Source organism: Microcaecilia unicolor, chromosome 3, assembly GCF_901765095.1.
Source record: "Microcaecilia unicolor chromosome 3, aMicUni1.1, whole genome shotgun sequence".
NCBI classification, from domain to species: Eukaryota; Metazoa; Chordata; class Amphibia; order Gymnophiona; family Siphonopidae; genus Microcaecilia; species Microcaecilia unicolor.
The window spans coordinates 349,558,194-349,581,839 of NC_044033.1; the positions used below are offsets into that span (position 1 = coordinate 349,558,194).

Here is a 23,646-nt window from a genome sequence, read left to right on the forward strand (position 1 = left end):
TGTAAAACAATAAATACTTTATTTCTGCATGGCAGCATACTGCAGTTTAAGTGTGTCAAGACTGTGGTTCACTTCTGGCTGCTGCAATATTTGAATTTCTTTCTTCATTAATGGTTGCAACAAGCTGGACTATTTCTGGGTGACTAAAGTTTCCTGTAAAGCAACACAAGTGTTAGTTTTAAATAAACAAGATTTTAAAAAGAAAGAAAGAAATGTAAAAAATTAGATAGGAACATTTTTATCACAGAAAATGAACCCAGAAAAATGAATTTATAATGGTTTATTTTCCAGGAGAAAATTTACCTTCCTCCCTTCTTGGTGAGGCAGTGAGCAGATGGATCTACCTTTACTTACCCAAGTGCTAAAAAGACGGAAATAAAATCGATTAAAGCTCTTAAGTACGTTTAAGTATATTTGATATGACAGTTTAACAATGCCTTATTGGCAGAGCTGTGGAATTGGTACACCAAACCGTCGACTCCAGATCTTCTAGTTTTCTACTGACCGACTTACACTCCAACTCCTACTGATATTAGGCTTTAAAATTTTTTGTCCTGGTTCTAAAGTACTTTAGATCTAGTACAAAAATATAGATAAGTACAAAATAATAAATTTACCATATACGTATAATGTAAGTTTTTATCTTGATTTTCAAACCAGACTCAAAGATGTGCAGGAGGTATTCAAGCAGTTTTTGTGTAGGACAAATGAGAGGATCTAAGGTCTTGCCCTCACACCAGATGGCAAACCTTGTCCACTTAAATGAGTAACACCTCTTAGTGGAATCTTTCCTTGAAGCCAGCAAGATGTGAGAGACACCCTCTTTGAACTCTATGTTGTCAACATCCAAGCCATGAGGGGCAAGGGACTGAAGGTTGGGATGCAGAAAAGATCCTTTGTTCTGAATGATGAGGGCTGGAAAATACTCCAATTTCCATAGATCTTCAGAGTACAACTCCAGAAGAGGAGGAAACCAGATCTGCCTTGGCCAGTAAGGGGCAATTAGTATCATAGTTCCCCAGTCTTGCTTGAGTTTCGGCCAAGTCTTCTCTATGTCAGGTATTGGAGGATTCGCATACAGAAGAAACCCCCCCAACCAATGTAGGTGAAAGGTATCTGAGGCTAGTCTGCCATGTGATCTGAGCCTAACTGGATGACTTTGATGTTGAGATGAGTAGCAAAAAGATCCACTGAGGGGGTGCCCAATGCTTGGAAGATCTTGCGGGCTATGCTCATGTTGAAAGACCACTAGTGTGGTTGCAAAACCCTGGTCAGTCTGTCTGCCAGGCAGTTGTCCTTTCCTGGTAGGTATGTGGCTTAGAGGACCATTCCGTGAAGGAGGACCCACTTCCACATCCACATTGCTTCCTAACACAAGGGGTAGGATTCCTGCTTGTTCACATAGAACAATGCAACCTTGTTGTCTGTTTCAATTAGAATAATTTGGTTCTGTAGCCAACCTCTGACAGCCTTTAGAGCATTTCAAATGGCCCATGGCTCGAGGTGGCCAATATAGTGATGCACCAATTGTACAGGTCCATCACAGAAATCACCCAATTACATTAGGCACACCTTTTGAAGACACTGGGGGTCTTTTGGAAAACAAGAAAAGAATTGCAGCCAAATTAAACTCCTCAACTATGAATAGTAAAAATGGGGCAGAGTCCAAACTGAGATCGGTGCTCCGGCCTAAAAGGGCCTAGCAACCCGCAAAAAAAAGAGGAAGATCTGAAAACACTACAAAATATAACAAAGGAAAAAATATAACTAAAAGGGCCAAAAATACCCACAAGGGAAGGAACTATAGAAGACTATGAGGCATATTTTCAAAGCACTTAGCCTCCCAAAGTTCCATAGAAACCTATGGAACTTAGCCTCCCAAAGTGCTTTGAAAATATGCCTCAATGGGACCTGCACTCACGTTTTGGGAAGGTAGGCACCAGCGCATGCACAGTGGAACGTTGCTAGAAAGTTCTACAATTATCTTGCTAGTCAGCGTCCACACTGGGCTATGAGAATACAGCTAGCCTACTTTTCCTGAATACTGTACTTATGGAAAGGGTAGTAGAGACATGGCACAGCACTCCAGTGGAGGTGAGGGAGGCAAGGACAGTATGTGGATTGAAGAAAGCAAGGGACCAGCACAGAAGATCTCTGAAGGACAATGTCTATAGAGCTTAGCAGATGATATGCATGGGCAGACTGGATTGGCTGTATGGCCTTTTATCTACTTTTTCAAAAAGTCAATCAAATCATACCTGCTGTTGAATCATAAAATTCTTGCAGCCGTCCAGGATTTTTCTCCAACTCCTCATACTCGAGTGCCTGAAGAATCATTTCACACTGATCAAGGTCTTTCACAAATTTGGCTTCTGCACTGGACTGGCCCTCATATTCCTACACAAACATACAGTCAATTACAATCAAAGCACTTGAAATCAAACTGCAAAGTATGATATCAGTTAAGCTTGTTATGTGACCTTAGGAATAACAACCAAAAACAGAGAAGAGAAGATGATCACAAGTGGATCTTCTCAGATGAAACTGGCACAAGGATAAATAGTAAAACTTTATTGAGAACACAAACCAATATTCAACAAGTTCCTCTTAAACCCAACTCATCTTCCTTTTGTTTTCTAGAGTGGAGCAGACTGTTTATATATTTGATTATATTATCCCGATACACATTAAGAAATGAAGGAAAAATATGCAGTATATTCTATCATCAAAAGGAAAAAAACAAGGAGCCCACATTAAGGAGACACAAGGGTGACATGATACAGACGTTCAATATTTGAAAGGTATTAATCTGCAAGCAAACCTTTTCTGGAGACGGGAAGGTGGTAGAACTAGAGAACATGAATTGAGGTTGAAGTGGGGCAAACTCAGGAGTAATGTCTGGAAGTATTTTTTCAAGGAAAGGGTGGTAGATATGTGGAATGCCCTCCCACAGCAGGTGGTGGAGATGAAAACAGTAATGGAATTCAAACATGCATGAGATAAACACAAAGGAATCCTGTTTAGAAGGAATGGATCTATGGAATCTGAGCAGAGATTGGGTGGCAATGCCGGTAATTGGGAAGCAAAACCAGTGCTGGGCAGACGTCTACAGTCTGCGCCCTGATCGTAACTGAATAGATATGGATGGGATGGAGTGTAAATTTTAAGTGGCTTCGATGTTAACTTCAGAACTTTTAGCACAAGAACAGTGCTAGACAGAATTCTACGGTCTGTGCCCTGAGAATGGCAAGGACAAATCAAACTCGAGTACACATATAAAGTATCACATAACATGTAAAATGAGTTTATCTTGTTGGGCAGACTGGATGGACTGTTCGGGTCTTTACCTGCCGTCATTTACTATGTTATACTCCCAGATACAGTGCTTATAGGAGGCACCTAGAATTCCACACCTCACACAAGTATCATAAGTACATAAGTATTGCCATACTGGGAAAGACCAAAGGTCCATCAAGCCCAGCATCCTGTTTCCAATACCTGGCAAAGGGAGTCCCATCTTCTTAGCCTGAGAGGGATGGATATACAAATGCATCAGGAATTTATAATGAAGTTCTTGCAATTGCACACTCTCAACAAGCAAAGGAGCTGAATGCAAAGTGGACAGGAATTTCTCAATGTCCTGGTATCCAAATTCTGTAATCCAACGAGTTACCACTAAATACAATGAATGGAGTCCAAGGGGTTGTTTCAAGAATTCATAAAAGTGACCCATCAGGCCATCTGTGACTGCTGCCAATGGCCAGGCATCATCAAAGTGTGATGCCTCAAAAACTGAATGATGGTCTCTCAACATGGTCAAAACATAAGGACGAACTTGCAGGTAAGCATACCAGTCTTCAGGATGTAAAGTATAGACAATACGCATTGTAGCATAGGGCAATGTGAGAGAAAATCCGCTGGCAAGCGGAGAACTCAAACGCCCCACGGTAAAGACAACAGAGAACAGAAAGTGGGAGAGCGACCAAGGATATCAGAGACTGGAGGATGTTCTTAAAATGAAAGTTTATTAAGAGTTTCGAAGACTCGACACAATGTCGTGTTTCGGCCGTCAGGCCTGCATCAGGAGTCTGCTGTGCAGGGTGGTTCAGAAAAATGACGATGGGAGATTCTTTGAAGATGTCACAACAGTCTCTTACACAAAAGATGACTGGATAATGATGTAATTGATTCTCAACAGTGGTATAATAGTCTTGAAAAAGACCGTTTGGAAGATAATCATGTGGTCTCGTCAAACCGCTGCTAGATAATTGAAAGATAAAAAATGTGGTGAAAAAGACGTAGTTATAAGTGAAAAAAGGTGCAATAACAGTTTCATCCTCCTCTACTAATTGGCAAATGTGGGTCAATCCCTCTCTTTCACAATAATAAATGTGGGTTCTGTGGGCCAGCCTGTATTTTAAATGTTAAATTGTTTGGCGTGGAAAATATTAAAATTTTCCCTTTTATTGGTGGAAGTGTTAAATCTGTCCGCATTTTTAATGGTGTGACAGCTCCTCTCTCTGCTCAGCTGCTTCTATTTTTAATCCTGTTGCTTGGAGGAATTTTTCTTCTTGGTTACATATTTTCTTCCAGTGCATCTGCCCACTTTTTTCCTGCTTAAAGCTTGCTTATGGCTCGCCCTCTTAGGGCAGAACCATCACATGGCTGGTGTCATGGTTTTGCTTTCTGCGCTGGGCATTTGTTCACATACACACTGATATCATCAGCATAAGAAAAGAATTAAAAAAATAAAAAACTACTTTTGAATGCAACTGAAAAGAAAAAGTAAGCAGGGGGCCAGGAGTAGCTTTGTGAGAGTCGATGAACTGATTATACCTTTGCACTTACTTTCTTTCTTTCTTTCAAAAGATAAAGCATGAAAGAACAGAAGATTGAAGGTAGGATAGAAAAAGCAAGCAGATTAGAATGCTAGACCTCCATCCGAATGGTTATTCATGCACTCTATGAAGTCTTGTTCAGCTTTACAAAGCTCCTCAGAGTTGGGGGTGGGGTGGGGGGGAGGTGTTCAACTAATCAGATTGCTTCACTTTAAGTGGTTTTGGCAGCAGTGTCAGTGCCAATATATATTTCCTTTGACAATTTGTAAAATTAAGAAGTATATATATTTTTATTATATAGTAATGTGAAAAGATCCTCTCCTCTAGATTCCCCTATTATTGCATATTAGAGAAAGGGAAACTGTTTTAAGTTATTACTTCATTTATTTAAAAAGCAAAAATCATCCAACACTCATATCACCCATGTAACAACTTAAATGTCCCCTGAACTTAATAACTGGTTGCACCACCTTTAAAAGCAATAACTGCAACTAAATGCTTCCTTTAATTTGGTATCAGTCTTTTACATCGCCGATGTCCTTCTTTGCAGGACTGCTTTAATTTGGATACATTCTTAGGTTTTCATGCATGAACTGCTCATTTTAGGTCCTGCCACAGCATCTCTATTGAGTTCAAGTCAGGATTTTGACTAGGCCAGTCGAAAACTTTAATTTTGTTTCTCCTCAGTCATTCAGATGTAGACTTGCTTTTGTGTTTTGTATCACTGTCTTGCTACCTAACCCAATTTTGCTTCAGTTTTAATTCACTGACAGAAGTACGGATATCCTCCTTAAGAATATTCTGGTACAATACAAAACTCATGACTCCTCCAACAATGGCAAATTTTCCAGGTTATGAGGCGGCAAAGGATCCCCACACGGGAGTAGAGCAGCAGCAGAAGCACAGTGGGCTGAGAACCTGGGGAACTGGCTTTGATTCCTATTATAGCTCCTTGTGATCCTGGACAAGTCAATTAACCCTCCATTGCCTCAGGTACAAAACAGACTGTGAACCCACTGGGACAGATAAAGTACCTGTCTTTAATAACTGGATGTACAACAGAAAGGTGGCATATCAAATCCATGAGCCTTTTATTCTTAGTGCAGGATCATCCACTAAAAAGTGACAGGTATGGATATTCATTATATGATTTGAGGGTAGGGGATCAGGGAACAGGATCACTTCACTTTGGAACACTTTGACTATTCACCTATATACAGAACAATCATATTTAAATTTAGGGCTTTGTTGAAAGCCCATTTATTTTCAGAAGCTTTTGGGGGTGCTTGAGAATTTTGAACACAGGAAACATTGCTCAGCCCTCTCTTTCCTTGTTCTTTTTCTTTCCTGTAAATAATTTGTAGTTTTGTAAACCACTCTGTTTGGTGATGTCAGAAGGACGGTATATCAAGTACGCAATGACACCATGTTTGACTATTTGTATAGTGAAGTTACTAATCTGTAGAAGGTGTTCTCCAAAGACAGCAGGACACTTTACCACAGATGGGTTTTGTCAGATGATGTCACGTAAGAGTCCAAAATGTTTAAGAAGCCTTTGGCAGGGTCATATGTGCATACCACACTCATGCTGATCCTGCATGTTGAAGTTACTGCTACCCAAAAAAAAAAAAAAGACCTTCCAGGTCAGGTACTTCAGAAGGCAAGAGTCTAGTAACTCAAAAGAAGCTTTCCTCAGCTGGGTGAGAATGACAAGTGTCTCATAAAGCTAACTAAAGGCTGGAACAGAAATGGGCTTACATTTCACAAAGTGTTGGTAAGCACCAATTGCACCTCCAATCGTTGAGCTGGGAAGAGGCGAGACTTTGCCTAGTTTATAATGAAACCTAGCAAGTCCAGCACATTAATAGTTTGCCACATTAATTCTTGAGCATCTCCTTTGATGTGCTCTTTACTAAGCAAATGTCCAGGTAGGGAATCACATGTACTCCCAGTCCACGTAGCAATGCTGGAACTACTGCAACACATTTTGTGAAGACCCTGGGAGCGAGTGCGAGGCCAAAAGGCAGGTCGCGATACTAGTAACGATGTTTCGTTACTCGAAACCTGAGATACATTCCAGTCACAGGATGTATCTGTATGTGGGCGTAGGCATCCTCTAGGTCCAGGGAGCATAGCCAATCGTTTGCCTGAATCATGGGAAGCAGGGTGCCCAGGAAAACCATCCTGAACTTTTTTTGACCAGGTACTTGCTCAGGGCCCTTACATCTAGGATGGGATGACATCCCCAATTTTCTTGGGCACAGGGAAATACTTGGAATAAAATCCCTTCCCTTCTCCTGATGGGATGGGTTTGACTGCATGAGCCTGCAGAAGGGAAGAGTTTCTCTGCAAGCAATTCCTGGCGCTGAGAACTTAACTTTAATGCTATCAGCAGGCAATCTGGAGGGACTTCTTGCCAATGAAGGGCATAACCCACCCAGATTATTTCAGGAACCCACCAGTATGAGGTTATACAGGGTTATCTTGCTTGTATAAAATTCAGCATCCCTCCTACAGATAGGTCATCTGGAACAGTCAATTTTACAGTGGCTATATTCTCTTGGAGCTACTTAAAAGCTTGCCCCCTGTGAGTGGGGAGTTGTCTGGGTCTTCTGGGCCCACTTCTGCATGTGGAAAGGGGCCCCAAGATTGTTGGAAAGGTTGGGCAGAAGGAATGAACCTACAGCTTTCAGAGAAGTAGGGCCTCCTCCGACTACTGCCCAAAACCTTCCAATAAAGGCGTGGGTCAAGATAGTAACTTGATGGTATCAGCCTGTTTCTTGATAAAAAGTCAGTGGCCTCCTCTTCCTTGTCACCAACAAGATTGTCTCCTTGGCAGGGTAAGTCCACAAGTTTTCTCTGAACCACCAGATCAAGGTCTGAAGCACGCAGCCAGGCGAGTCCGCACATGCCAATACCTATGGTGGAGACTCTGGACGCCACATCGAAAGCAACGTAGGTTGCTTGAGCCATGTCCTGACTAGCTGGTGGAGCTATAAAGCCTGCTCTGGAGCCAGAATGTCTGTAAACTCTGACACACTGCGCACTAAGTTTCTTCAATTAGAGGCTTGTGTAGAGCTGGAAAGACTGCATGAAGGTAAAAGTCCTGAAACTTCTGGCCCTTTTGAGGGCAGATTCAACCACCTTTGAATGGTAAGGAAGCTGTTGCTTCCCAAATCTGGGCCTTCTTGCGAATGGGCTGCAGAGAGAAGGGAGTTTCCCAGTTTCTCATCTGCACACGCATGGGCACTGTCAACTTCCTTGAAAGGGGTGTCATAGTTAATGTCCAACATCTGAGCCCTGAGCCATCTTCCACAAACAGGTGACAAGAGAGCTCCACTAGGGGGAGGGAGGGAACTTCACCTCTCCTGAAGTGGGGAGGAGTCTGAGGCGAGACAAGGGGATTCCAACTCAGACACCCAGAAGCAGACTGAATCAAACTCAGCACTCTTCCCAAGATGTCCAAGTGTCTGCCCACCTTGGACCACTGGACTCATGGTCAGACTGGACGGGAGTGCCAAGGAATGGGTCTTCCTTCCCTAATGGACTGGAGAGAAGCACCATCTCAACCAGAACTGGCTCCGATGCCCAGCAGGGCACCAGCATAAAGGCAAGGACAACAAGCAGGTCATGAGTCCTCCAGAACAGCTATGGTAGTACTAAGGTCAACACTGATGCCCTCGATACCTCCGTGTTGCACCAAGCCAGGATACACTCCAGCTCCTCCTGTAACATGACCCAGTACTGCTTCTCAAGTGAAGGGGTTGGAAAAGGTGGGGCCGGTGCCCGTGCAGGTACAGCTTGAGAAGATAGCAGGGTAAAATCAGAGACCTGGTCTCAACTTCAGCAAGGCTGTTGCATTACTACCGATTCTATGGAGGGGGAACAGTTCTCAAAGTGCCGATGCTCCTCCAGTACCAGCAACGCTGGTGACCCAGACATCCTGGTACCGGGCTTTGAGGAGGTCCAATGTAGCTGTTGCTCTGCCTCCGCTTGACATCAGGATCTCTTGGTGCCGATGAGAACAACGTTGAATCATGCCATATCCTTGGTGTGGAATCCAACGGGCATTACTGACACCTGACACAGAGATAGGCAGAGTCATGGGGATTGATGCCGCCAATGCTGATGTCAGTAGATTGGACTTAGAAGTGCCAAAAAGTCTCTTGTGCAGCACCTCTCGACTCTTTCCTTTTCTGCATCTGAGGACAGAGCTTACAATTAGAGGCCTTGTAGTTGGGTCCTAGGCACAGCCAAAGACATGAACTTGCTATACCAACAACATTTTTTTAAAACCACTGTGAGTTTTTTGGGACACTGGAGGGAAACTAGCCACTGAAAAATCTAACAACTCAATTGTTGGAAAAATGAGAACAAATTCCAGCTAAAGAACTCAGGCCCAAGTGGGCCAGAGAGCTGTGGAAAAATAAACTTAAAAATGCCAAAATAACTAAGAGACTAATAGGAGAAAACAAAAGAAAGTGAATACAGAAAGGCTCCACACCACTCACATGAGAAGGCTACAAAAAAAAGGCAGGGAATGTCGTCAAAGGAAACATGCTCAGAGCAACACATACACACAAAAAGTCCTTTCAACTCCACAGTAAAAAAAAAAAAAAAAAAAAGTCCACTGCCTGGTTCCATGCAGCAGAAGGGGGCGGGGGGGGGGGGGGGGGGGGGGAGTACACACACATGCGTAGTCATCGCTACCAAAGTCTTCTAGAAAACCCATCTGTGGTAATATGCTGTCCTGCTTGTTCATGGAGAAGATGTTCTTACTGAGGAATGCTGAATTTGCTTTACACCAGAAATAATGGGATCTATGAGATCCAAAGAGTTTCACTTTCGACTTGTCTGTCCGTAAAACACTATCCCAAAAGGCTTGGAGATCATCCAGGTATATTTTGTAAAATGTGAGACGACCATAGATATTACTCTTGGATAGCAGCAGTTTCCACCTTGCTCCTTTCTTATGAATCCCATTTTTGCCTAGTCTCTTTCTTATTGCGGAGTCATAAACACTGATTTTAGCTGAGGCTAGAGAGGCCTACAGTTCTTTAAAGGTTCCTCTGGGAAGTTTTGCAACTTCCCAGATGAGTTGTCGCTGTGCCCTTGGCAGGCGAGCCACTCCTGGGAAGATTCACTATTGTCTAATTTGGAAATAATGGCTTTTCCAGACGGATACATTTCAACAACTTTTTTCTCATTTCTTCTGATCATGGCATAGTGTTCTTGGAGTGGAGGAGTGGCCTAGTGGTTAGGGTGTGGACTTTGGTCCTGGGGAACAGAGGAACTGAGTTTGATTCCCACCTCAGGCACAGGCAGCTCCTTGTGACTCTGGGCAAGTCACTTAACCCTCCATTGCCCCATGTAAGCTGCATTGAGCCTGCCATGAGTGGGAAAGCGTGGGGTACAAATGTAACAAAAACAAACTCTGCTTTGCGGTATTAAAATTTCTCTTTAGAAATTAGGTGTCCCTTTTACTACAAGGCACTAAGCATTTAACACACGATTAACATGGCTGATATATGACATTAAAGGGTTTTGTGGTAGTTTGCCTGTTTCCACACGTTACTGCATTTTTCAGTCAGGGGACATGGAATGGGAGAATTAGCCAGCTAGTACATTATACTTACCATTGCTTAACTAGGAGGCCTGCGTCGCGTTAACCAAGAGCACTAATCTGAATGTTAATGTACAACCTTCAATAAAAAATAGTGGGAATGCCACTTCTTGATGCAGCGTTAGTTTGGGGCTTGGCCGAATGTTTAAAGTTTCCTTCCTTCCAAAAGTTCCCAAGCAAATGTATTATTAAATTGCAAGAGAAAGTCTGTATTTTCATGGAACTAGATTATTTAAAAGTGCTTCTTCAAGATAAGGGATCTAGAACTGCAAGGATGGTCTCCAAGAACTTGAGCTCTTCAGTTCCTTATGGCTGATAAATAAACAAATAAATAAATAAATAAAATATACTATTTATCTATTTAATTGTTAAATAAAAACTTAGAACCTATTTCTGAAGTTCAAAGCAACTTAGAAAATCACATATATAACCAGAGTAAAAAGGGAACACATCCAGAGAAGATAAAAGTAGTAGTGATGTCCAGGCAGATTTTAGATAGGATGTAAAGACTGGAATTGAGAAGTTCAGACAGGATATGTCAAATTCCAGTAGTATTTCAGAAAAAGAGCTGCCAAAGTCGAGCCTTTTCTAAAATAGATGAAAGAGTGGAAACATATGTGCCAGCTATATATATATTTTTTTTGTTACATTTGTACCCCGTGCTTTTCCCACTCATGGCAGGCTCAATGCGGCTTACATGGGGCAATGGAGGGTTAAGTGATTTGCCCAGAGTCACAAGGAGCTGCCTGTGCCTGAAGTGGGAATTGAACTCAGTTCCTCAGGACCAAAGTCCACCACCCTAACCACTAGGCCACTCCTCCTCCAGGTGGATGCATCTATTTTGAAACTATCAACATCTAAAACATCAGAGAAAACAAAGCTACATACATGTCTAAGAGTCAGACCTTACACAGGTACTGCTGACAATTAGACATGTATGTCTGTGATTTTGGAAACTCAGATGTCTTATGTTATCCAATTAGGTACAGAGCCCAAAATCATGTGGCACTATCAACTGTGTGTGTGTGAGGGGGGGGGGGGGGGGGGGGGGAAGAGAGAGGGATAGACACTTGGGGAATAAGCGGCTCATCTCACCAAATCTATCTTGTACAGTGCTGCCCAAAACAAGCACCTTTATAAAAATAGACATCCCGAGGTTTAATTCCTGACATGGAAATCAGACATGCATTCCTCTCCTAAAATATGTACATTTGTATTTCTTGGCCCCACCCTAGCCCTGCCAAAATCATGCCCTCTTGCCATATGCACGCACATATTGAATTTATATGTCCAAACACCGGCTTTCTAAAAATTGGAATTTCAAAGTGCATGCAAGATGCACATGTAAATGCCAATATTCCCAAGCGCAAATCACAAATAGGTACTAAGTGGTAATGACTCCAGTTTAGACTATTTTTGAGTTTTGATATTTGAAAGGCAAAAATCTTTCTCCACAGTGATTTTTAGATTAACGCATGAGGAAAGACTAAGATAACGTATTAAAAATAGTTACTAGGGATGTGCATGGCTCACAAAAAAAAAATTTGGTCAGTCTTCAATTTAAACAAATTAGTGGTTTTCATTTTTTTTGTAAGCATTTGTAGTTTTTGCCAGCATTGTATGCATGCAAGAAATATTTTGTGCACACAAAATCCAACTGTACACATTACTTCATAAGTATAAAAAAATTGTCAGCATTCATACAAACCAAATGCACACTCCTAATGGGTTTCGATACAAATTACAAAAAAAAAAAAGAATTATATTTATGAGAAGAAAATAATAATTACAGGACATCTGAAATAGCAAATAGTGATAGTCTTAGGCTAGACATGAATGAATTGTTCAGAGGCAGCATAAATGTTATTTCTTTCAGAAACTAAAGTCATTTTCTTCCCTCCTTAACAGTATGCAATCACAAACTTTTCCTTTTGGTCTAATCACATGAAAACAGCTCATACTTTGTAAAAGTATAAATTTTTTTTTAAGTTAAAAAAGGGGTCTTGTATTATGTTGACTACATGAGTTCCGGGGAACAAGAGTGAGTAATTAAGCATTTTCCTTGCTCAACTGGCACTTCAGAAGCAGGTCTGCTAGATTTTTGGGTACACCGACACCACATAGCAAGTAATGAGAGCAGCACAGATCGAAAGCCTCTCCTTTCCAGTTTAAATCATGTTGGGGGTGGGGAAAGGAGCAGGAGATAATTCTCTTCTGCTGCTGGCTGGCAGTGTACTTGATTGACTAGAGGTTCAGAATACGACTGATCAGCAAAACAGGACTTTATAACATGAGATTCTTTTCATGGGAGTGTGATAGACAGATGGAGACTGTTTATTATTAAACTTACTTCCCAGAGTTCATACACTTCTTTTTTCAAATCTGCAGAAAGCAGGCGAGTTAATTGCTCCATAGCTTCCTAGAAAAAAAAAAAGTGATAAAAATGACAGAACACAATTCGTTATACCAACAAGACAGCACACAACAGCATTTACCGCTCACACTGTAAACTGTCACCTGGATTCTATATATGATGCCAAACCTTTGGCGCAAATCCAAAATGCGTACACAACTAAATTAGTCAACGAGCCATTAACTAGGAATTGGCCTTGTTATTGAAGTTAATGGAGTGGAGGAGTGGCCTAGTGGTTAGGGTGGTGGCCTTTGGTCCTGAGGAACTGAGTTCAATTCCCACTTCAGGCACAGGCAGCTCCTTGTGACTCTGGGCAAGTCACTTAACCCTCCATTGCCCCATGTAAGCCGCATTGAGCCTGCCATGAGTGGGAAAGCGCGGGGTACAAATGTAACAAAAATAAAATTAAAAAAAAATATTTTAGATTTGCATGCAAATCTATCCAAACACTATTCTATAACATCGGGTGCCTGCAACTCAAAAGTGGCTGGAGGACAGGCATGGGCATGCCAAAAAAATTGCAAGCAGTGTTATAGAATAGGGCCATTTATGAAACAAAATGACACGAGTTGGGCCACTTAATTTCACCAGTCAGCCCACCTGGCATGGTTTAAGCAGGCAGAAAAGAATCTCCTGCTTGCTTAAACCACACTGAATATTGACCCCAATATTTCTTCTGCCCAATGGAGTATTAATCAAGACACATTTCACCCTGTCAACTACCACTCATAAAGCTAATGCATATTATGAATTATGGGTCTAGTATGGAGAAACTGAGGTGCCCAACTTTGTACCCATGCACCCCCAAGTTTATTAGAAAATTCATCAGGCATGTGCACATGCGTACTCTTCTGTCTGCACTGCAGCAGTACGCTATAGAATACTGCTGACAATTTCAAGATGAAATCATCATACACACTTTTTTCCTCCAAACAAAATCCACCCCTTTAAGCCCTGTAGTTACAAGTATATGCATACTTTTTCCACACTGAAGGAGGACATTTATGTGGGTAAACAAAAAAATTACCGACATGAAAGATTTGGGTTTTTTTTTTTAAATCACTCCCGATATTTATAGACATATCATCAGGCTGCACAAGACAGACAGCAGTTTGTGTTTTAAGACACGGAGAACAGTAATTACCTTTCAAAGGGCCGTTTACTAAGGCACGCCAGTGTTTTTAGTGTGCGCTAAAATTTAGTGCACGTTAATGCCAGATATACCCATATATTCCTATGGATGTCTTTAGCGTTAGTGTGCACTAATTTTTAGCATGCGCTAAAAACACTAGCATGCCTACAGCATGGCTTAGTAAACAGGGCCCAATGTTTTTTAAATGATTATTTAATTCAATTTAACATCATTGTGTGCAGTGCCAGGCTGGCCCAATGTGCTGTACATATCTGTGTGGGGGCCAAGTCTGGACATAGTTACTGACTGGTACTTAATATTGACAAGGGTGTCTATAAAATACTGAGTGGAGTGGTATGGGTAGATGTGAATCGCTTGTTTACTCTTTCCAAAAATTATAAGGACAAGGGGGCATGCAATGAAGCTACTAGGTAGTAAACTGAAAACAAATTGGAGAAAATATTTCTTCACTCAACATGTAATTAAACTCTGGAATTCATTGCTAGAGAATGTAGTTAAAGCAGTTAGCTTAGCTGGGTTTAAAAAAAATGTTTGGATAATTTCCTAAAAGCCCATAAGCCATTATTAGATGGACTTGAGAAAATCCACTGCTTATTTCAAGGATAAGCAGCATAAAATCCGTTTCTCTTTTGAGATCTTGCCAGGTACCTGTGACCTGGATTGGCCACTGTTGGAAACAGGATACTGGGCTTGATGGACCTTTGATCTGTCCAGGTATGGCAATGCTTATGTTCTTATGAGTATTTTGGTTTGTCTAGACCAGACCCACTGCAACACAGAGCAACCCCATCGGTGTAAGATATATTTGTTGCCAATTAAGGCAACAGTTAAATTTAAGTTGCCATTTATTTTGAAATTTCTGCATGGTTTAGATTTGTTAGTTTATACACCTCGAAGCATAGGTCTTTCTGCTGTCCTAACATTACACTGACTGTTACCCAGTTAGAGAACTGAATATCACACTAACTAAATAACTCCTGGCTTACCACCCTGACACTACCTGGACAGTCTTGAAACAGACCATCAATTGCCAGTGACTGCTGTATTTCAAGCTATCGTGGCTGAATATCAGCCCCTGGGTTTTTCCACTTAGTAATTCCTGCTGGAGTTGGATAATTAGGAGGAGATGCAAACAGTACACCAACTACTATATTTATTGTTTTTATGGTGTTTGTAAATAGTATTATTTTATGTTTTGCTGCTTATTTTACATTTTCATTGTATATTTTAATTTTCCTTTGGCTTGTAAAGCACTTTGATGTGACTTTTTTGTCAAATTGTATTACCAATACATAGAAACATATAAAGAAAAGAAATTAAAAAAAAAACAAAACTTCTAACATAGCCCACATCTAGAGGAATACCTGCCAATCTCTTAAGGATTAAGGAAATTTAAAAGAAAAAAACTTTCAGAAGCACACTTTGAGGTGCTCTTCAAAAAGCTATCAAATTTTACAGATTAAATTCCCTAATTTACTTTCTATGCCTTGCAGACAGTGTTTATAGATACTTGGGGGAGGGAGGTCCAGCCATCACACAACAGCAATGCTTAAAATCCAGACCTGGAAAGAGGTGAAAATGGGAAGAACGTACGTATCCTATAGCCATGAATGAAGGCTCAAAGCAGATAGGCTTATCTGGGAACAGAACCAGTAGGAAGCTACAGGACCCAAAAAAGCCTAAGAGTAAATTGCAGTGCCTAAGCATGCACTTGGAATACATCCCAATACTAACCTTCTCTCGTCGATGTTTTTCTTCTTTTGAGACATTATCTGCCGGCGCTATGTCACCCACGATGCACTCCGCCATGTCATGCACCAATGCCAACCGTACACACCTAGCGCAGGGAGAGAGAGAGCACCATCATGCAATGGACAGCACTTTAACATTGTTTGCCAGAGTGCACTAAGACCAGCTGTCCCACTCAGCAGCACCTGCACACTGGGCCTCTAACTTCCACGTACTTATCACACACTCTGTGCTAACAATCTTTTGGTTGTCTTTATCCTGTTATTCTTTCCAACCCAACTAAAGTTAGAAAGGATTATACAAACAAGGTCAACAATCTCTTTCAGACAAAGTAACTCTCTGAAAATGGTATGTGGAGAAATGACATGGAGTTCAAAAAAGAAGGGCCCAATCAGACCAGGAGTTCAGGAGAAATAAGTGCCCCCCCCCCCCCAAATAAAGACCCAACACATTTCTATGAGAGGAGTTCCAGTTTCTGTAGCACAAAAAACATACACAGCAGTCAGAGAATGCCTCTTTTCTAACTTCTTCTACTCTCCCAACCACTCAAACAGCATCCAACCCTTAAAACTAAGCTGTTATTCTCCAAGCTGTACCCCACAACCCAAAACTTCCCCCTTCCAGCTGCCCCACCACCTCACAAACTGCACACACTTCCTAAAACTACTTCCAAAACACTACCTCCCACAACACATGTGCACACACACACAGGCCGACTCAGGAATAATGTCAGGGAAGTACTTTTCACGGACAGGGTGGTAGATACCTGGAATGTCCTCCTGCGGGAGGTGGTGGAGATGAAAACAGTAATGGAATCAAAAATGCATGGGATAAACACAAAAAAATCTTGTATACAAGGTATGGAACCAAACAAACTTAGCAGTGATCAGATGGCAATGCCAATAGTTGTGAAGTAAAGCCAGTGCTGGGCAGACTTCCACGGTCTGTGCCCTGATCATAGCTGGAGAGATTCAGCTTCAGAAGTTGGAGAACAAGGCCAGTGCCGGGCAGACTTCTACGGTCTGTACCCTGATCGTGGCTGGACAGATTTGGATGGGCTTCGATGATAACTTCAGAAGTTGGAGAACAAGGCCAGTGCTGGGCAGACTTCTACGGTCTGTGCCCTGAAAATGGCAAGGACAATTCAAGATCAAGCATACATATGTTGTATCACGCCATACCTTATGCAATGAGTTTATCTTGTTGGGCAGACTGGATGGACCCTACAGGTCTTTATCTGCCATCATCTACTATGTTACTACGTTACATGTGCACCACACACACCCACACACGTAAACAAAACAGATAAGCATTCAAAACAGAGATGTACACACACAAAGATGCATACATATGCACAGAAGGACTTGTTTCATATGGAACTAAGCCCATTTGATTCCCAGTCATCCCTTTCTCCACCTCAAACTCTGGTCCATTCCCTCACACAATTGCATCCGCAGTCCATCCTCCTTTCCCAGGCACCTAATATCTCCAAGTGTGGCTCCTTGGGATAGCCATGGAGAGAAGGTGGCCCTGCCTATCCGTCTCTCCTTGTGTTTCAAAAGATAGAGGAGAGACAGTGGCACAGATAAAGATTGCTCCACTATGGCTGTGGGACTTGCTCTCTGCCTTATTGCCACTTGGAGATATTCAAGACTATATTTTTGGAAATCTGCATTGCACCATGATCATAATCCATGTGCTTCCTCTGTCCTATTCCAGATGTTGCTGCTATCAGCAAAGAGATATTTGCCATGTCTGATCAGGAATAATGAGTCCCCTGAGTACCTCACAAACCTGATAATGTGGCGCATGCCAAACTGCAAGAAACAGGCCTACTACTTTACATAAAAGAGGCCAGATGAGTGGAATCCCTCAGCAGGACAGGCTTACTTTTGTTTCCCATGGTGAAACATAAAGCTTTCCTGAAGTCCTGCACAGAATGTATAATGTTAACCTTTAGTGCGGACTTGTTATATCAACCTTCTGACATCACCAAACAGATCAGTTTACAAAATTAAAATTAATACAAGATTAAAGAAAAGAAAAAGGAACTACAAATACTGACAGGAAAGAAAAAGAACCGAGAGATGTCTCCTGTGCTCAAAATTCCCATGCACATCCAAAAGCTTGTGAAAATAAATGGGCTTTCAACTAGGCCCTAAACTTTAAATATGATTGTTCTGTAAGTAGTAGATGACTAGGCAAAGTTTTCCAAACTAAAGTGATACCTGTTCCCTGACCCCCTACCCTCCAAAACAATGAATATCCATACCTGTCTTTATTCAACTGTTGATCTTTCACTAAGAAAGCCATGACTGCCATCCTGTACATGTGATCCGACACACTCTCTGGATTCTCTATTTTCCTGTAGACCCAGCCTGTGCGAGGAACTCTCTAGAATGAAAAATGAAGAAACCTCACATTAAGGGGCATAGTGCAAGGAAAAAGTACAAAAGCTGGGCTGATATACTTCTACACCCTTTGCCACTTAATTTCAGAACAGCCATCTGCCTCTATCTTCAAACTTAATACTGTGAGCTTTTAGGAGGCAAGACAATTTTTATGACCACAGTGTCTTGTGCACAGGGAGGGTACTAAGCAAACGTCGGCCTTGACTATGTTCACCTCCCAAATAACACACATGATTATTACTAGTTAGAACTATAGAACAGAATACACCAAGATACTGTGAACCAGAAGAAACAAGGCAGTTCTGTACAAACCACAATTTTATTTTTTATTTGTTACATTTGTACCCCGCGCTTTCCCACTCATGGCAGACTCAATGCGGCTTACATATTGTATACAGGTACTTATTTGTACCTGGGGCAATGGAGGGTTAAGTGACTTGCCCAAGTGTGCTTTGGGCACATCTAAGGAGATAACCTAGAGAGAAAAGAACTTCTGGTCTGGCAGGTTTGATGCCATCCTCCCAGAAGCACCTGTGGAGCCTGGCAGGAGGAAACAAGAGTGGTGTCCAGCTCACTGGTAGATTCCACCATCAGGTGCAGGACCACTTTGCAGAGTGAGAATGCTCTCCTCATCAAGCCTCAAATCACAGAAAACAACCCATTTTACATTTCTAAAGAAATGTTTTAGAACAAAAGTTCCTCAAACTGTAGTCCAACATTTTGAGGCAGCTGAGATGCACTACCACCAAACCTGTACCAGCCAGCTTATTTTGCCATGTGTCATGCTAATGCCACGTTCACAGGTCAAAAGAACTAACGTGTTAAGAGTCAGCCTAGATCTCACCCAGCACCAAAAATGACACTGCAGTGATTCCTTGGAGCTCAAAAATCTTTAAGAAAAGCTACAGTCCAAGCACAGCAGGCATAGTTAGGATGTACAGAAATGGTTAAACAGTAGCATATCTGAGAAAACAAAGAAATGTGACTGCAGTAAAGACCACAAGGTCCACTGAGGCCACCCACTACTATGCTGTGCAATGCACACGGTAAAATTAGTTCTTACCTGATAATTTTCTTTCCATTAGTTCCATCAGATCAATCCAGAGACTTGTGGGTTATGTCCCTCAACCAGCAGGTGGAGATAGCGAGAACTCCGAAGTTCGCCACCAGTGGGCATGTGCAGCCAGCTTAACTTCAGTATGAATGATACCAAAGCAGTAATAGAACATCATCCTGGAAAATACCATACTCTCCCGCCTCTCCGAGAGCAGCCTGTGTTTTAAGGGAAAACCTTCCAAAGCTGCCAATTAACCAAAGAACTCTTCTTCTTTTTTTTTTAAACCCCTAGACTAACAGAGGAACGTGAACAGAACCAACAAACCCAACAGGAAAGATCACAGAATGGTCGAAACTGAATCCCAGGGAGGGCCTCTGATTTGATCTGATGGGACTAATGGAAAGAAAATTATCAGGTAAGAACTAATTTTACTTTCCATTGCATCTCCAGATCAATCCAGAGACTTGTGGGATGTACCAAAGCAGTCCTCAAGTAGGGCGGGACCGAACTCCTCTGGAAGCCAACACAGAGGCACCGAAGGCCGCGTCCCGACGCGCCACAACATCTAGCTGGTAATGCTTGGAAAAGGTGTGCACCGATGCCCAAGTAGCTGCTCTACAAATGTCTTCCAACGGCACCAGCCGATACTCTGCAAAGGAAGTGGCTTGAGCTCTAGTCGAGTGCGCGCGAACCTGCAAAGAGGTCCCCGAGGACAGGTAAGCCGATGCAATCGCCTCCCGAAGCCACCTGGCGACCGTAGCTTTGGAGGCCATTCCCCCCTTCTTATGCCCAGCAAAAAGCACAAAAAGGTGATCTGACAGATGGAAATAAATAGTAGCCTCCAAATAGTGAATCAGAACCCATCTGACATCCAAACACCGCAACCCCCGAAAATCATTAGGGTAATCCTCCTGTCTGAAGGCTGGTAAAACTACCTCCTGGTTAACATGAAAAAAAAGTCACCACCTTCGGCAGAAAGGAAGGAACCGTCGAATTGACACTCCTGCTTCCGAAAAACGAAGAAATGGATCTCTGCACTACAGAGCCTGAAGCTCTGATGCTCTTCTAGCAGAAGCCTTCGCCACCAGAAACACCGTCTTCAAAGTAAGATCCTTCAAGGATGTTTTACACAGGGGCTCAAAAGGAAGACCCTGCAAGGCTCGCAGCACCAGGTTCAAATTCCATTCCTGCAAAACCGGAGCCTGAGGTCTAACATGGTTGACGCCCCGGAGAAAACGAACCATGTCTGGATGAGAAGCCAACGAGCAACCGCAGACACAGCCTCGGAAACAGGACAAGGCTGCCACTTGGACCTTTAGAGAGCTCAAGGAAAGTGCCTTATCTAGTCCTTCTGTAAGAAGGCCAAGATAGACACAAGCGGAGCCGACTCCGCCGATATCTCTGACAACAAACACCAAGAGACAAACGTTCACCAGACTCTCGCGTAAGATGTGGAACGCTTGCGCGCCTGCAGCATGGTAACAATTACCGACTCAGGATAGCCTTTTCGCCTGAGACGAGTCCTTTCAATAGCCAAGCCGTAAGCCCAAAGGGGGCGGGATCCTCCATAGCCACCAGTCCCTGAATCACAAGATCGAGGATTTTCGACAAGGGCAACGGATCATCTATCAGCAGACGAACTAGATCCGTGTACCAAGGACACCTGGGCCAATCCGAGGCCACCAGAATTACCGCTCCCGGATGACGAGCAATCCTGCCGATCACCCGTCCAATCATGGGCCATGGAGGAAAAACGTACAGCAGGTCCTGAAGCCACTGCTGCAGTAGCGCGTCTACACCCTCGGATCCGAACTCCCTACCCCTGCTGAAAAACCGGGGCACCTTGGCATTTGAGAAGCGTGTCATCAGATCGATCACCGGAACCCCCCAAAGGGACGCGATATGGTTGAAAGCTGCTCAAGAGAGTTCCCACTCCCCCGCATCCAGCCGGTTCCGGCTGAGGAAATCCGCTTGAACATTCAGGACTCCAGTGATGTGAGCTGCTGACAACAGCGAGAGATGCTTCTCCGCCCAAAGGCAGAGGGTAGAGGCTTCTGCCGCCAACTGAGCACTCCTGGTTCCCTCTTGCTGGTTGACATATGCTACTGCTGTCCCACTGTCGCACAGAACTCGGACCAACTGGTTCCGAACTAATGCCTCGAAGGCTTGAAGCACTAGGCGAATCGTCCGCAACTCCAAGAGACTGATTGGCAACCATGACTCCATCAGAGTCCAGACGCCCTGTGCTGTCCGGCCGAGACAGTGAGCCCCCCACCCCGACAGGCTGGCATCCGTCATCACTACCAGCCACTCCGGAGTGGCAAAAGGCATGCCACGTTGAAGATTCTCCGGCAGGCGCCACCAGTGCATGGTGAAGCAAGTCAGCACCGTCCAAGGAAGCCAAATAGCATAATCCTCGGACAACGGAGACCAACGGCTGAGCAGGGACCACTGTAACGGCTGCATATGACCTCTGGCCCATGGAACCACATCCAAAGTTGCTGCCATCAGGGGAGAGGAAAGAAGAGACTGTGGACTAAAAGAGTCTAAGCAAGCGAAGGGGAGATCCTGGACTGGAGGGGGGGGGGGGGGGGGTAACAGAGAATTCACCTAGGGCCTTTGTCTTCACCCCTAGTGTCCAAAGGCTGCTAATGGATCAGGTTTTCAGTTATCCCTAATGCATATGACAGATTTGTATACCTCATAGACCTGTTTTATACAAACTTCCCTCATGCACACTCATTAAGGCTATCTTGAAAACCTAACCTGAAGGAAAAACAAAACAAGGGAAAGTGATATGTGACAACTTAAACACCTGAACCCTGCAACACAACGAAACCTATACCAGAACTGGACAAAACTTAACTCTTCCTCCTTGATTACCTAATTTACTCTGTCACTCAAGGGCGTAGCAGTGGTAAAGAGGTGGGTTTTGAGTTTGGACTTGAAAACGGCTAAAGACGGGGCTAGACGTACAAGCTCGGAAGTCCATTCCAGGCATGAGGTGCAGCTACCTAATTTACTCTGTCACTCAGGGGCGTAGCAGTGGTAAAGAGGTGGGTTTTAAGTTTGGACTTGAAAACGGCTAAAGACAAGGCTAGACGTACTGGCTCGGGAAGTCCATTCCAGGCGTGAGGTGCAGCGAGATAAAAGGAACGGAGTCTTAAATTAGGAGTAGAGGAGAAAGGGACGGACGAGAGATTTATCAACAGAACGTTGATATGTTTGCCATTATAGTAGTCTTATGTCTGGTCAGGTTTGATATGGCATAATGTAACTATCGACTACACAAAGACTCCAGTATTTTTTCTTTATCACAACAACATTTTATTGTATTGCAATGCCCGCTAACCTCACTAGCACTGCTGCCTACTATTAAAACCTCACACATTCACTCCTCCGCTCACCTTGCACACCTGTATCCCAAGAAACACTACTCATACCTATATACATAGCGCCCACCAAGATTAGCTCTGGGCCCACCCAAAAAGTCAGGTCTGGCTACGCCACTGCTGTCACTCATGAACTCTAACGCAATACTACTCTGTATTTCTCATACCGGAATTGGCGATCGAAATCACGGTACTATGTAAGCCACATCGAGCCTGCAACAAATAAATAAATAGGTGGGAAAATGTGGGATACAAGTGCAACAAATAAATAAAACTTGATCCTGACTCTACCAGTATAATGGAGGTGCTCTGCTAATGGCACAGCTCATTCATGGAACACCCTAAAGTACACCATGAAAGCCGACCACAGTCAGCCCCAGAAAAAGGACCATAGACACAGTATAAAGGCAACTTCAACCATACGTTGGACAGGAAAAACGAGAGCAGAGCAAGCAGCTATTTAATGCAGCTTACCTTCAGCTGTCCTACGAGTTTCAGGAACTGCAGTAAGCTCTTCATGCTGCCAGCAGCCGAGTCAGCCATATAACAACCGGAAAAAGGAAAGCAGGCAGGTAGCCACTCTCGGAAGTGTACGAGATTAGTCTTGGCAACCTTACACCAAAACAACGGCTCAGCCAATCAAGTCCCTGCTCGTCGGAAGCTCCTTCAAAACCGGACGTGAACCAGATTATGATTGGTCTGTGAAGGTTCTACTTCTTCTGCCAGATTTTATTTGTCCTCCTTTCTATTTAGTTATTTGGCGGCCTTGTTGCGGTTGAGCGAGTTTCCGCCACTTTGGGCTACTTTTTAAAACCAGTTGCAGTTTTTTTCAACTACTATCTTACAGCTTGTGAGATTCATTTTGAACGGTATTCACCAAGGAGGTTTAATAGTAGTCACTATATGTCCAAGCCTCATTGTAGTGCTCCAATAGCTTCTCTTAGTACATTCCCTTCCAAGCCTCATTCTGGTACTCCAATAGCTTCTCTCAGTGTGTGTTTTTAGCTTAT

General features: G+C 43.1%; 1 protein-coding gene across 1 annotated transcript; it reads right to left on the bottom strand.

Moving 5' to 3' along the window:
* On the bottom strand, positions 1–23,220 carry HDDC2 (HD domain containing 2). The gene is made up of 6 exons (XM_030198487.1): positions 23,111–23,220; positions 18,049–18,170; positions 15,762–15,864; positions 12,812–12,880; positions 2,259–2,397; positions 1–153 (listed from the first exon to the last, which is right to left on the bottom strand). The coding sequence occupies exons 1-6, from the start codon at positions 23,177–23,179 to the stop codon at positions 56–58; spliced, it is 600 nt and encodes a 199-aa protein (XP_030054347.1). The 5' UTR covers positions 23,180–23,220; the 3' UTR covers positions 1–55.
* Between the last annotated feature and the right edge of the window lie 426 nt (positions 23,221–23,646).

What these genes read in the sequence shown, in the direction of transcription:
- HDDC2 (XM_030198487.1), bottom strand. Translation starts at nt 23,179, where the DNA reads ATGGCTGACTCGGCTGCTGGCAGCATGAAGAGCTTACTGCAGTTCCTG. An exon ending in CAACAGTTGAATAAAGACAG is followed by an intron (nt 15,865 to 18,048) that starts GTATGGATATTC and finishes TCCCTGCGCTAG; the next exon opens with GTGTGTACGGTTGGCATTGG. An exon ending in AAGTGTATGAACTCTGGGAA is followed by an intron (nt 2,398 to 12,811) that starts GTAAGTTTAATA and finishes ATGTTTGTGTAG; the next exon opens with GAATATGAGGGCCAGTCCAG.